Source organism: Camponotus vicinus, unplaced genomic scaffold (assembly GCF_025532165.1).
Source record: "Camponotus vicinus isolate PSW18456_S1 unplaced genomic scaffold, iyCamVici1.0 SCAF_14, whole genome shotgun sequence".
Lineage (NCBI taxonomy): Eukaryota > Metazoa > Arthropoda > Insecta > Hymenoptera > Formicidae > Camponotus > Camponotus vicinus.
In genome coordinates this window covers 4722153-4736040 of record NW_028141950.1, presented here as the reverse complement: position 1 = coordinate 4736040, position 13888 = coordinate 4722153, and the positions used below count along the sequence as shown (strand labels likewise).

At 37.3% G+C, this 13888-nt stretch overlaps 1 protein-coding gene and 1 long non-coding RNA gene across 8 annotated transcripts in view; one reads left to right on the top strand and one right to left on the bottom strand.

The window, feature by feature from the left end:
* The window catches only part of LOC145965479 (uncharacterized), a 178054-nt gene that overhangs the window by 89039 nt on the left and 75127 nt on the right, over window positions 1-13888 (bottom strand). The gene's annotated exons all lie outside the window — the stretch shown is intronic.
* Window positions 1-13888, top strand: part of LOC145965473 (uncharacterized) — a 120246-nt gene that overhangs the window by 45392 nt on the left and 60966 nt on the right. For both annotated transcript variants that reach the window (XM_083089066.1, XM_083089067.1), the window contains exon 2: window positions 125-3973. In XM_083089066.1, the coding sequence (XP_082945192.1) occupies window positions 2788-3973 (1186 nt within the window). In that variant the 5' untranslated portion in view covers window positions 125-2787. The remainder of the gene's footprint in view (window positions 1-124; window positions 3974-13888) is intronic.

Below are 13888 nucleotides of genomic sequence, written 5' to 3'. Positions count from 1 at the left end.
AAATTATGAGAGAAAAAAATATCGGGGGCAATCATTGTAATTAAATAATCATTCTTAATATTAAAAATTGATTCATTAATTTTAATTTTAATTGAACATATAATGATTTACTTTGCATTTGCAGAAACATCAAACATACCGGACAACCTTCGATTCCGAATAAGGGAGAAATGGGAAGAAGACGCAACCGAAGAAAACGAGTAGCGATAGCGACAGCATCCGATTGTATTATCGCATCCGTATGTCGGTCAATGTAAAAGAAACATTAAAAACCACCCTCCTAAAAGGAAGTGCATATGAGGGACGACGGCAGAGAAAATATAAAAAGAAGGAAAGAGGATAAGAAGAAATCGCGGAGAAATTCTAACGATCGCGCTATTTACTTCTTGAGGTTCTTCGCAGGTGTTCGCGCACGTTCTTCACGGCCCTTGTCACCGATCGTTCTTTTCTTCCCGCAACAACGGCTCCTGATCGCTCTCTTATTCCGCGATTTGTACGCGGAGAAAGAAAAATAGAGAACACGTTGTTCACCGCGATAGACCTGGGATAGATCAGGTGAATTAAAGGACGATCCGCGATCGAGGAGGAAAAAACGAGGAAGAGCGAAAGAAGAGGAGAAAGATAACCGGGAGAAGAAGTCGGGACAAGTGAAGCTGCCGAGAGGAAGAAGAAGAACAAGACGGAGACAGCGATAGGTCTTTTAACGCGGAAGAAGAAGAAGAGGAGATTCCATCCAGCAGCCCGTGAGAGAAGAAGAGGGGATAGAAAAAGCTGCGGCGCGTGGTGGTGGCGATGGTAGTGGTGGCTCCGATGGTGGTGGTCATGGTGGTGAGGCTGGCGCGGTAGCGACATACGTCCAGAGCGAGCGTCCAGATCTGTCGCGTGCTGTGCGCTGCCGTGGAATGGGACGGAAGCGGACACGGGGATACCAAGCGGAACGGGACGACGGCGACGACGATCTCGACGCGACAAAACGAGACGCAACGACGACGACGACGACGACGACGACGACGACGAGGACGTCAACGACAGTGACAGCCGCGGCTACCGACTAACCGGCCGGCTCTTTCAGCCGGCGAGCGCGGGATGGGATGGAACGGATGCTGCTACGACGGGCACGTGTGAGTAGAGCCAGCCGAGTCGTGTGTCCCACTGGTAGTATAGTGTTGGTGGTTTCACTCTCGGCTGCTGCCTCCACCGCCGCCGCCGTCGCCGCCGCCGCCGCCGGGCCGCCGCCGTTGCCGCCGCCGCGCCGGTTCGGTCTCTCTACGAGAGCGAACCGAGGAGCGTGCCTGAACCCGGCGAGCCGGGGAAGAGAACCGCGGCACTCGTTCAGTAGTTTCTCGGACGCCGCACCGGCATCATCCGACCCTGCGAGATAACCCCGCGCGCGCGCGCGGCCGCGACCCCCGTGTGACAATTGCGTGCGTGGTACGCGTGGTCCGGCGGCCCGGCTCCCGGTCCTGCCTCGCGCGAACGTCGGATCGTCGTTCGTATATCCCCTTCGAAACTGGAAAAGATCGATGGCGAATGGTCTACCTTATCGATGATCTTGGGATATTTTCGGAGCATTTTTAACGGCGTTTGTCGGAACACGCGCGATCAATTTTACAAGTCAATTTCGAATCTTGTTCCCTTCCTGTCATGTGAATTAGTGCAAGTTTGCGACAGAAGTATTCTATCGCGAGAGATGTCGATTAAGAGAGGGGGAGGGTTTATATTCTTTCTGCGTGAATGGTGATAACTAATCGTGAAGAAGTGTTAGTGCGTGGGGATCTACTAGCGCCGATTTTTTGCGAGAGGATTATTCCATGATTGATTGCGACTTCGGAAGGATACGCGAAATCCGGAAAAACGGAAATCGGTGAGACAGATCAGCGGAAAGGATCCGCAGAAAAAAAGAGAACGAGAGAGAGAGAGAGAGAGAGAAAGAAACCCGTTAAGGCGGTGCGAGGTAACGCGTATCGACTCTCGCCGATTAATAGCAACGCGGAGAGAGAAGGAAGACGAACGAAAGAGAGAGAAGGAGAGGAAGAGACGAGAGAAGACGAAAGAGAGAGAAAGGGAGGAAGAGACGAGGACCGAGCGAGGTCGTCGAAAGTAACCGTTAACGTCAACCTGCATACTGTGAAAAAAACCGTTTAAAAGAGGATCGGCCACGCCGATCATCATCGTCGAAAGCCGATCGAATCAATTCACTACCAGGATCATTCGCAGTGTATCGGGTATCCTCGATACATTCTCTTACGAAACGCACAATCTATTTTTCGATCTGTTTATATCGTCAAAACTGAGATAGCACCGTGAACCTGATGTCACCTCGCGATTCATTAATTCCTTATCGGCGATAGATTGCCCTGGGATACCGATTCTGACCGGTCAGTTTGATCCTGACGCGTGTCCGGCGATAGCAGCAATAATGCGAGAGTGTCGAAAACGCGATGCATGGACAAACCGACAGTATCTTCATCAGAATCTTCATTCTTCGCGGTTAACATCTCCCCGAGACACTGTCTTCAGAGGACGGAAGTGACTGGAAATCGGCTGTGATGTCAGCTGGCAGCGCGCGCGGCCCTCAGCGATACTGTATTAACGACAACGAGGAGGGCGATAACGAAGACAACGATCTCGGAGCACCGGTGGAAAAAAGCGAGGGTGGTCTTCGCGCTCTTGCGCGAAAGACGCAAGAGTGAAAGTTGCGACGATCGGCAGTAAATCCTGCGAGAGACGATTACAACGCGGCTAAGGTGGAGGAGAGCAAAGAGAGAAGTGTCGGATGAGACCGTCATGCCCGCTGAGGTTGACACGGGCGGGCATTGGGTGCTGCACTGTAATTCCCGTGCCGACCGCCCGACTGCGACGTCGATTCACGTGTCGATTTTCACGAGACTTCCCAGGATCGATGAAGACCGAGGACCGAGCGAGGCGAGAAGGAGAGCCCTGAAGGATCGACGACAAATCGAGATTTACGCGAGAGAGGTGCAGCCGACGACAAATTATCATAACGAAAAATCGCTGTCCGTGCTCGGTTCATCCACGAGGATCCCGAGAATCAGTGACCAGGAAGAGACGATTCCATCAGCGACGGATCACGCGTCATCGCAGTCCTCGCGTCGAAGACGAAGAGGAGACGGATTTCTAGCGTACTTCGCGTCGAGGGAATTCCCGCGCATAATCGAGAATGTTTGTCTCCCGATCACGTGGAAGTCACAGGAGAGCGAGGAGAAAGAGCGAGTGGAATCGCGGCTACGCGACGTCGGGACAAGACAGCCTGACCCCGCGATAGCGGATTCGATTGCAGGGCGTCGAAGTCTCCAAGATCGATCCCAGACGAGGCCGCGGTCCGCGGTCTGCGATAGGAAGAATCTCGATATCCGATATCAGTGTCAAACCGATTGTCCGGGAAGGACGAGGATAACGGAAGAAAATTCTCTTCTCTCTAGTCACCGTTCGTGTACTCGCTCGAAGCAGCGATCCTTCGGGGAGGATGATGAGGGATTTCTCGACGAGCAATTTAACGACACGCGACCGGATGAGAACGCGCGATCGAACCGCGATTCGGGAGGACTCGATGAACGCTCGGCGAAGCAGGAGAGGGAGCGGATCGAAAGGCTCGACCAGGACAGGAAGAGGATCAGAAACAGGCGCGCGTACCGCGTCCGCTCGTTCCTTCAACTGGCCTTTCTTCTCTTCCTCGTCGCCTTCGGGCGATGCGGACTCGGCTTGTCGGGTGTGATTAAGTTCAGTGCGAGACCGACCGCGAGTGTTCTGGGGATCGGCGCGATTATTAGTGCAGTGAGTGCAAGATCGATCGATCTGACCGGTGACGCGGGCACCCGCGCCGAAAGATCGGCCAATCTCTCGCACATCACCGGGTCCTCGCGAAAGATACAGATGTACGTTAGGAATCGTCACCTACAAATCCTGCCGGATGGCGCGGTGAACGGCTCCAATGATGATTCCTCCGATTATAGTGAGTATTCTCTCATTAATTATTGAAGAATTTAAGCAGTTCATTAATATATTCTAATTCGCATTTGAATAATATATTCTAATTCGCATTTGAATAATATATTCTAATTCGCATTTGAATAATATAACAAGTAAATATCTTCACCGACTCTGAGAGAAAGTAGTAAGCCAAACAAGACCTTGAATAAAATGTTACGTTATAGTAAATTATGTTATAAAGTTAAAATCTCAATCGGCATTAGAATAATGTCACGAAAGAGAGAGAAAGAAAGAGGGGAGGAGGAGGATTTATTGTTTATATTAAATTATTAAGCTTTAAAATTAATATTCTGATTATTTTCGTTGTATTCTGATAAATTCTATTTTGAACGTTCAATTATATTGTTGTCTAAAATTGTCGGACAAATGTTTAAGCAATCAGCTGATCGTATCTATTCCCTATCATTAAATTTACGAAGAATGTTATTTTATTTAAAAGAATCGAGAATGCTAACCGCCATCTTCAAGTTTTAAAGGTCACGTTAAATAATCTATAATTTATGATGAAATTCAAGGTATTTATCTACAATTTAATATGCCATATATTGTAATACACATACAACTATAGATCATCCAAAATAAGCTTATTTTTACGAATTTTGTAGCCATGAATAAGAAGTTTAGTTTTGCTTCGTATTTATATCAAACTGGTATCTTTTTTGATAAATTTAAACAATTAATGATAATTATCAATACTTATTAATGAATTTTTATTTTAAACCATGTCTTCTTCATTTTCAATAATATAACAAATGAAGAAAAAGTTATAATTATTTTTATGTCAATGAATGATTTATATGACTATTATAAATTGCAATAATATATTTTAAAAATATTTTAAATGATGTATCTCCTTCATTTCATTGTGCTTTCGATTCATTCGCAGCAGATTAATCGATGATATACGTAACAACGGAAACACTTTCTCGTTTCTCTCTTTCTCTTTCTTTTTTCATCCAACATCTTTAATTAGACTCGACACCTGCAATCGATTTTTTTAATCACGTCGATTCTTTGACGGGTGTAGAATTTCATTATCATCGTTCAAGAGACTCGTGCCGCCTATGATTAATGAATGTGTAATCAAACATTATCCTTGGACTGCGTCGGACTACTGACTATTCGATGCTAATTTTATACGATATCCAGTGTCCATTCACGATATTCATTCGATATTGAGAAGTCTTTCGACACTCGATACTAGCAGTCGTTCAATTTTTTATCGGCGTTCTAGTTCATCGTGTCTTTTATCGCTACGCGATGACTTTATCTGAGCATTTAACGCGTTTCAACGCTCTATTTAGATTGTCGAAAATTCCGCAAAGTAAGCCAAACAATTGATATTGTGTCAGCTGTTGTTTAACTGATATTCCATATTCGTCCTAAATTGTTTACTCGATAAAAAATATTCCTATCATTCATTCCTGCTCCGAAAAATGAAACCGATAAAGCTACAATACTATTTCAAGTGCATATCAATAATGTCTTGCGGATGATTGAACAAATTCAATTTGATGCACCTTAATTCATCGCATTTCATGTAAACGATTTTGACTCTAACATGATAAAAACTAGAAGTATATTTATCAGACAGTTTAAATAATAATCTATTGTATATATGAATATATATGAATATATCTGTATATGAATGTTTATCTCTATTTAAAAAAATCGTGAAATATGTATGTATTGTGATAATCTATTTTTTCCTCCTTTCTCTATTACTAAAACTTTTAATATAGACTCGATTAAAATTTATTTAGACTAAGTTAATGTTAGTTAAATCGACTGAGGCTACTTTGATATTGAAAGTATTTAGTGTAAAAAATACTGACGAAACGAAGACTACTGTACGACTAGATCGAGAAGACAGACGATCTAAGAATACCGTAACTAGACCACACTGACCTTTGCTGAAACTTTACTCGTTTAACCGCTAAGAAATGCTATTCTATTTGTAATCTCGTGCATTTGTTTATTCATGGGTACATACAGAATGAAATTGGGTTAACGGGAGAGAACACGTGTAAGTAAAGTCTATCTAAAGTTTAACTATAAACTTTGAATGAAGTTCTGCTAATGGGGAAACTTTAATAGAACTGTCCAAAGTTTTCCGTACATTCTGTACTGGTAATAAATGACACTATGTCATACTCATAATTAATTAAGAAAATACATTAGATTATATTTGATATAACAAGATGAAAAATAAGAAAGTTATATACATATATTGGAAACTATGGTGTTATTATATAATTCAAATTTCGAAGAAAAAAAATATTTACGAAGATAAATATTATTTTTCAAGTAGATTTATTTCTGATCATTAATTGCGTTATTGCATATTATATGTTAAGAAACAATAACATTAATAATTTTGTATAATTCACGTAAAAGTAATAGTACATTTTAAGTAATTTTGTAGACAAAATTATTTATGTTTTTTAATTTCATGTTTTAAATTCTGTGATGCATAATTATAAATATATAAATAATCAAATATAAGATATTATATAATATTGTATGTAATAGCACATACTATAAAAAATTATTTTCGTAGAACTGATATCTTGATGATAAAACTGTGACATATGTGTCATTAATCGAGTATAAAATTAGCGTTCGCCTGAACTGTGATAACTGTAACCTCAGCGACAAAACAGCCAAGCCTCTTTTAAACAATTCGTTATCATAAAGATTCGAAAAGATTCGAAAAAATCTTAAAATTGCAGAAACTAATTAAATATCTCAATTTTCTCACCAATATTTGTCATAATTAAAATTATCGCACATCAGTACCGCGACAATAAAATTTACATATCAAAAAACATATTAAAAAATGTAAAATTTGTAAAATATGCCAGTATCGGGCGCGATCAAAATTTACGATTACAGGTTACAATAATAAAATTTTAAAATTTCCATCGGGAATTCGCGAGAGATACATGCAGATATACAGTCGTGTTTTTGAATAAAATGCCAGAGAGCATCGAATGTATATAAATACGACATCGTGACGCGTTTTCGTCCACCTTAATTATTCGCGCGCGTACATACGATCGGCAATCGTCATTTACATAAATCGCGCAACCGGCAACGGCCTGGCCACCATAAGCTATCCTAATAGGCATCCATTCCTCTTCGCCAGCACCGTTCTCGTGCATCATTTGCCGGGCAAATCAATGAAACATCTGGTTCCGCCGCACGTCCACTGTTTACCGCCTAATTGCCTTCTTTGCGTAATGCGTGCGCTGCGTGAGTACACACGTACGTACGTGCGCCTAAAGTGGCCGGAACGACGAGTATCATCGCTTGGAAGTTACCCAAAACGTCATGCTCGACGACGACGACGACGACGACGACGACGACAAGGAGTGTCCTCGGTAATGGTGCGACTACTTTAATCTCAGCCCCGGATAATTGGAGTTATACATTCCGTGCGATCAGACCGCGACGTCGCTCCGCCGGAACAATCATCGAGGAATTCAACCGGAGAATCTCGTTTCTAGATTCGTTCGTCTTCCCTGCCAAGAGAGGCTTCAGCTAGGAATGCCGATAGCATCCGCGATCGGATAATCGACGCGCGAAGCGAACCGAGTAAGCGGACGATTTTCTCGTTTGTGGATTCGTGTACGTGTATTTTTTGACGATAATACGACGATGTTATCTGCAATACGTCGCAATCAATAATGAACAAAATGTAATTGACCGACGAATAAATATTCATCGACTGTTATCGGATAATAACAGGAAGAAACGAGAAAAGAATTCGAAATAAATGTGTTGATCGAAAAGCGCGATATAACTGTAAAACATGTTTCTATTCTGCATTTGAATCTTGCTTAAAATTATGAAAATAGCAATGAATAATTTAGAGAATTTTATAGTCCCAGAGAGAGTTCGCTACCGTACATAAAAATAAGACGTAAATGTAGAAATAAAAAAAGGAAGATTCATTATATCGCGAATTGTCAAAATCGACGTGTATAATTTATCAAGTATCGAATTTTATAAAATACTTTCAAGAAATAAGAAAATTTCTTCTCTAGATTATTGTATTAAGAGAATATTCCCCGTAAACGTTTCAAAGCTAAGACTTTGCTTTACTTTCAGTGACTGAAAAAAGCTCGTCTAAAGATATTCGACACAAATGTCATCAACATTTCGATTACGGCAGCGTCGCGGAATGTGCACGTGATGTGGCACACATCTCTCTCATTTTCGCACTGTTTTCTTTTATATATATATATATATATATTCCTAGGAAAGTTAAACTGATTCGTTGCGGCAAATAATGCACGCGAAAGCCTCCAATAATGCAAATAAAATTAAGCAAACTTTAATTTAATTTAAGCTTTAATTTAATTCGATCGAGAGAAATGATTTAAGTGTACAAATACTATTATCTCGTATCTCGTCTTGAATGCTTCAACTTTTGCTAATAACAGCCAAATATCAAGAAAACGGAAAAACATAAGAGTAGCAATAAATCTGTCGCTTAAATTTGATAATGACGGAAGCGGATCAAAGAGATCCAGTGCTTCAGATAAATTATTATCGAAGAAGATGGGATAATTAAGCGAAGTGTCGGAAATACTTGTTGCAAAATCGTGACCCACATTGGCATTGGATAAACTTTTCGATTCATTCACGCAACTTTGTGAATGATAATGAGAGTATTAACATCGCGATCTACTTTAATAAGCGCGACATGTAATAAAATTTCGACAAGATTAGAAGAAACTGTATCTTTTTCCTTAAATTATAATTAAATTATCATTAATTCGTGCTTTCAACAATGTTTTCCTAAAAACAAAATCTAAAGCTAGCATTTGATGAGGTTTATGAATGTCAGAGTGCAACAGAAATTTAACTCTAGAGGAGAAATATCTAACTGTTAACGAGTTTTTAATGACTAGGGAGGTAATTATTTTCACTGTTTAATGGAAATTACAAATTTGTATAGTGTTATTAGGTAATTAGACATTGCATACATGGCATGCGTGTCTCTAACATGCGTTGCAAGGTAAAATTTTTCCTCTCTTCTGTTAATTTTGTACTTCCGTGTCATAATTAAATGAGCAACATTACTTAAAAGTTCATTATTCGCGATGTTTTCAAACATTATTTTGCGAGCAAATGACATCATAGATTTGCATACGCTATATAAACAAGAACCGGTTAAAGTGGCTATCTTGAAACTTTGAAGAATCCTCGATAGAAATGAGGAACGATAATGCAAATAATATAGAATTCTGTGTTAGCGTGAACAAGATTAATGACACCTTTCTTCGAACTCGATTTAAGAAGATATAAGTATGTAATAATTAACGAGCACTTAAAGTCTCGATTAACCGAGTTACATTGGCTATATTAAGGATCGGATCCTTAAGCGAGTACAGCTTAAAGAATGGAAATCTCGCACTTGATTTGGCGGAATTCTGAATTATTGTGGCTGATGATAAATACTTGAAAATATATGTAACCTTAGTACAAAGCTACACACTGTGCATATTTTATTTTTATTCCTGTTTCAATCTTGCGATTTTTGGCTTATAAATCAATTCTCGAGATTCACTTTTTAATTGAATATTTCAATATCGCATATTTTAGGAAATCAGATATCATTGAATATATTTTACATATGTGATTTTACATCTATTTTTTCTGATTATTCTTAAATTATTTAGGAATTTATGTAACATATATATATATATATATATATATATATATATATAATATTAAATATATTAATAATAATGTTAAATACAGATTTAAAAAGTGGAAATGTTTATATAACGCAAATTAAAAATTTTATCAATATAATTGTAATTATCTATTTACTGATATATTATTAAATGAAAATCTGTAATATTAGTATCATTCATTTATATTATAACGAAGAAATTTATTCTTGTTGACATATTAATTGAATAATGCATCTTTCTTGTGAAATTATTGCAGTCTTTAACTGCGGATCAAAGAGCTCTATTGAAAATAAAATATCATTAGAAATTTATTATTTTATTAATATTATGTTAACAAAAAATTTAATTTAAAGAATTTAAAAAAATATATATATCACAGATGTTTTTTTTTGTTCTATCGTAATATCTCATTCATCGCATATATTTCGTTAAATTTTCAAAGTAGAAATTCCCAAAGTAACATTCAATTATCTTACTCAGCATTAAAAATTCACCACGCTGGCTATCGCTGCTATTCTTTTATAGACTTCGCCAACATATCGCGGGTGGTCAAGTTCAGCCCGTCGGCTAGACAGGACTGAGAAGCTATGTAAGAGCAAAAGGTGTGCGGCGAAACTATTAATAAGGGAGCACAAAAGCTAATGGCGCGGGTTGCACGTACAAAAGAGGTCCATTTAATGTCTTCGACGTCTCGATATCCTTTTCGCGAAAGATCAATCGCCATCGTAATATCAAGATATAGTGACGAATCTGCTTATCAATAAACACAACTCCTTCCTCTAAGATTGAAAAATATGCACCGAAAATCGCGCTTATCCAGCAAACCGTATACATAAATCAAGTGGATTCTTTATTATGGCTTTATCGCAGCTCTTAATAAGTCAAATCGATTCTTAATTATCTTTTTGAATTATTTTATTATGTGCGATATAACATTCATGCATGCACAATAAAAAATACATATAATCTTTCTTTCTCTATGTGTTTTGATATTGAATGGGTTAAATTTGGTTTCATCAGATATTACATGGTTTATGTTAATAGAAATATTCTAAGTATTTGTAAAAAAATAAAATATTTTCAGATGGACTTTGTCGCCGACGATCTATTTATAGCGCTTGTTAAGTACGAGCAAAACATAGAATATCAAAATAGCTCGTCTACGCGAGAATACATGTCACATAATTATATACACGTCGCATAATTATATATCTCGTCAATTACGCATCCGATGCGAGAGCTACCATCCGTTTTACGAACTTGAAAGTAATGAATATCGCAACAAGAAAATTATTTCATTGATCCAAAACTCATTATTCTTAAAATTATGAAAAAATTATCAATGTGATAGCTTTGATCACTTTTACTTTAAATCGAAAAGGCAAATAATATTTTAAATTAATTAAAAAATTTGCATTATCATGATAAGAATTTATAATTTTAATAATGCAGAGAAATCTTATACACATTCAACTGAAAAATCACACATCTGAATAATGGGAATCTTATTGTTTCACTCAAAGTAAATAGCGAAAAAATGTATTTATTTATTTATGTCATTCTTATTTTATTCTTTGTGTTTTTAATTTTTATTCTTTAATTATTTTCTAAATTTAGATTATAATTTTCAATTTAAAACTTAAAATTATATATTTGATTAAAACTTTAATAATAAAATTCATAGAAAATAACAAGAATAAAATAATTTTCGAAAAAGGCTTTTAATACGAATAATTTTCACATATAGTTATGTTATATAATTTAATAACTTAATCGAGATAAAAATTTCCTTTCTGAGAATGACATAAATATATGATAGACATAAGTATGATAGACATGATTGACATGAATATTGAGTTAACATAGATGACAGAATAATTTACGCAAGAAACACGCGTACGCCATCGGAATATTAAATTAATAAAATTAGGAATTTCCTTAAAAAGCGAAATAGATACGACATATATTGCATTAATAGTGTGCGTACTACAAACAATTTTTCTGTGAGAAATATAATCGAAACAAGCTTTCGGTTTCAAAAATCTTTAAATAAGCTTGTGAATCATTGAAAAATTGAGATTCCTCATTCATGATTTGTACGACGTTTATCCGCTTCATTAGTAACTGAAGGATAACGATAATAAATGATTCCCTTAAAAAGTCGCAATGAACCCGATGATTAACGGGAAGAGCCAGCACCTACCGCTAAATCAATTTTAATCAATCGATTTCGTGGAATGCGTATTTCTCTCATATGCAAATCTTTTCAGCAATAAATCGATACTTCAGACGATTCCACAATAAGATTAAACTAAGGAAGATATTTATCTTGAAATCATCGCGTATCGATGCTGCTCGTATATTTCTCATGATGTCATTTACAAAACTGCGCGTTTTATATATTAATAGATAAAAATTTATAAACTATTCAAGGACATTCGAATAATACAATAAAGTGTAAACGGAAATTAGAGATACATTAAAACTGAGTCTGTAAAATTCTGTTTGACGAAAGAGGAAATGTTATAATTCTTTATTCTTACAATCTTCTATAATAAATCACATTTTATGTCTTATCTACTGGAGCAATAATTGTAACATTGTAATCATTGCAATCTTCTTGAGAGAGAGAGAGAGAGAGAGAGAGAGAGAGAGAGAAAACTACTTTTCGCGATACCTTATTCGTGCAAGAACGACTCGATTTGGTATCATAAGAATGACCAGTAGTTTTTTTTTTTCCATTTCGTTCAGGTTCAAGTGCTGGTCGTCGGACCAAGAAAGGGAGACTGCGCTCTCTCGCGTGTCTCCCGCACTTCCTTGTTACGGTCGTAAACCGCAAACAGACCACCCGATTCGAAACGTCGAACGTAATTATGACCGACGACGCGGTTGCGTGCAATTAATACGCGATAAATTTCATCGCGACGTCGTCTTTTTGGCCCCGAGTCCGCAAAACGAACAAACACGACACGAAATTGCAAACTAAAAATCTATATCACGCTGCGTCGAATGCGTGCGCTAACTCGCGAAATTAGTATCCGCCTCTTCCAACTCGGATATATTTTCGTCAGAAGCAGATCGCGCACTTTTAACGTATTTCCTTTTACATGCCGCAAGTCGCAGCAATGTTAACGAGATATAAGCGGAACTTTTTTGCTATAAATGTTATCCAGAATATAAAAGCTGAAATTATATGTATAATTAACGAATCTAATTTCTTGCAAAATTTTTTCGCGCGCGATTAAATCTTAATTGGATATTTTAATATAAATTACACCAATAAATTATTTCATTGATACAATCTCGCCATAATTATAATTTTATATTATATTATATATATAATATAAAATTTGTAATCTATATATGTACTAGACATAAAATTTAGACGTAAAATTTCGCATGTAAATTCCAAAAATAAATATTCCATAAAAGGTAATAAATTTTCCGTAAACAAAATTAATGATTTTTATTTACGATTGATTGCTATTTTTATGATATGCAGAAAGAGCATTGCTTCACATTTTATTTATTATTATTATTTATTATTATGATTTGATTTGATTTATTATTCTTATTTGAAAATGAATAGATATAAATAAAAATATAAAAAAATGAAATGAAGCTATTCGCGTGATGTTAAAAGCAGTATTCAAAAAGAGCTAAATTAACATTTTTACAAAGAAATGAAGGGAGAATGTGAGAGAACGAAAAAGGGTTAAGGACAACTATAGATTTGAGACCGACACGAGTAAAACTCCGGAACCCCTGCAGTTGCATAGCACTTAGCTCCCAATGGCACACGTAGCATGCTGGGCGGTTGATTAACCCGATGCTTTTAATTGAAATATCCCGGACGTAGGTAACTCAAACGAACGTTGAAGAAATGCTGACGCGGCCGTTTAATCGATCACGTGCTGTTTTATCTCGTAAGCGGATATAATTTCTTGATCGCTCTTTTTTTTTGAGGGCGCGAAAGAGACGATATGAGAGCGTATAAAATTACAATAATAAAATTTCTTAACATCATAATTAATAATATTCATTTTACATCCCGCTCTTCAAAAATGACGGAATAAAATCCCGAGCCGCAAATGTGTAACGCGAGATAAAGCATATGTAATAAAGATGTTCGCGAATCTATATATCTGACTTCTTATCTGGAACTGATA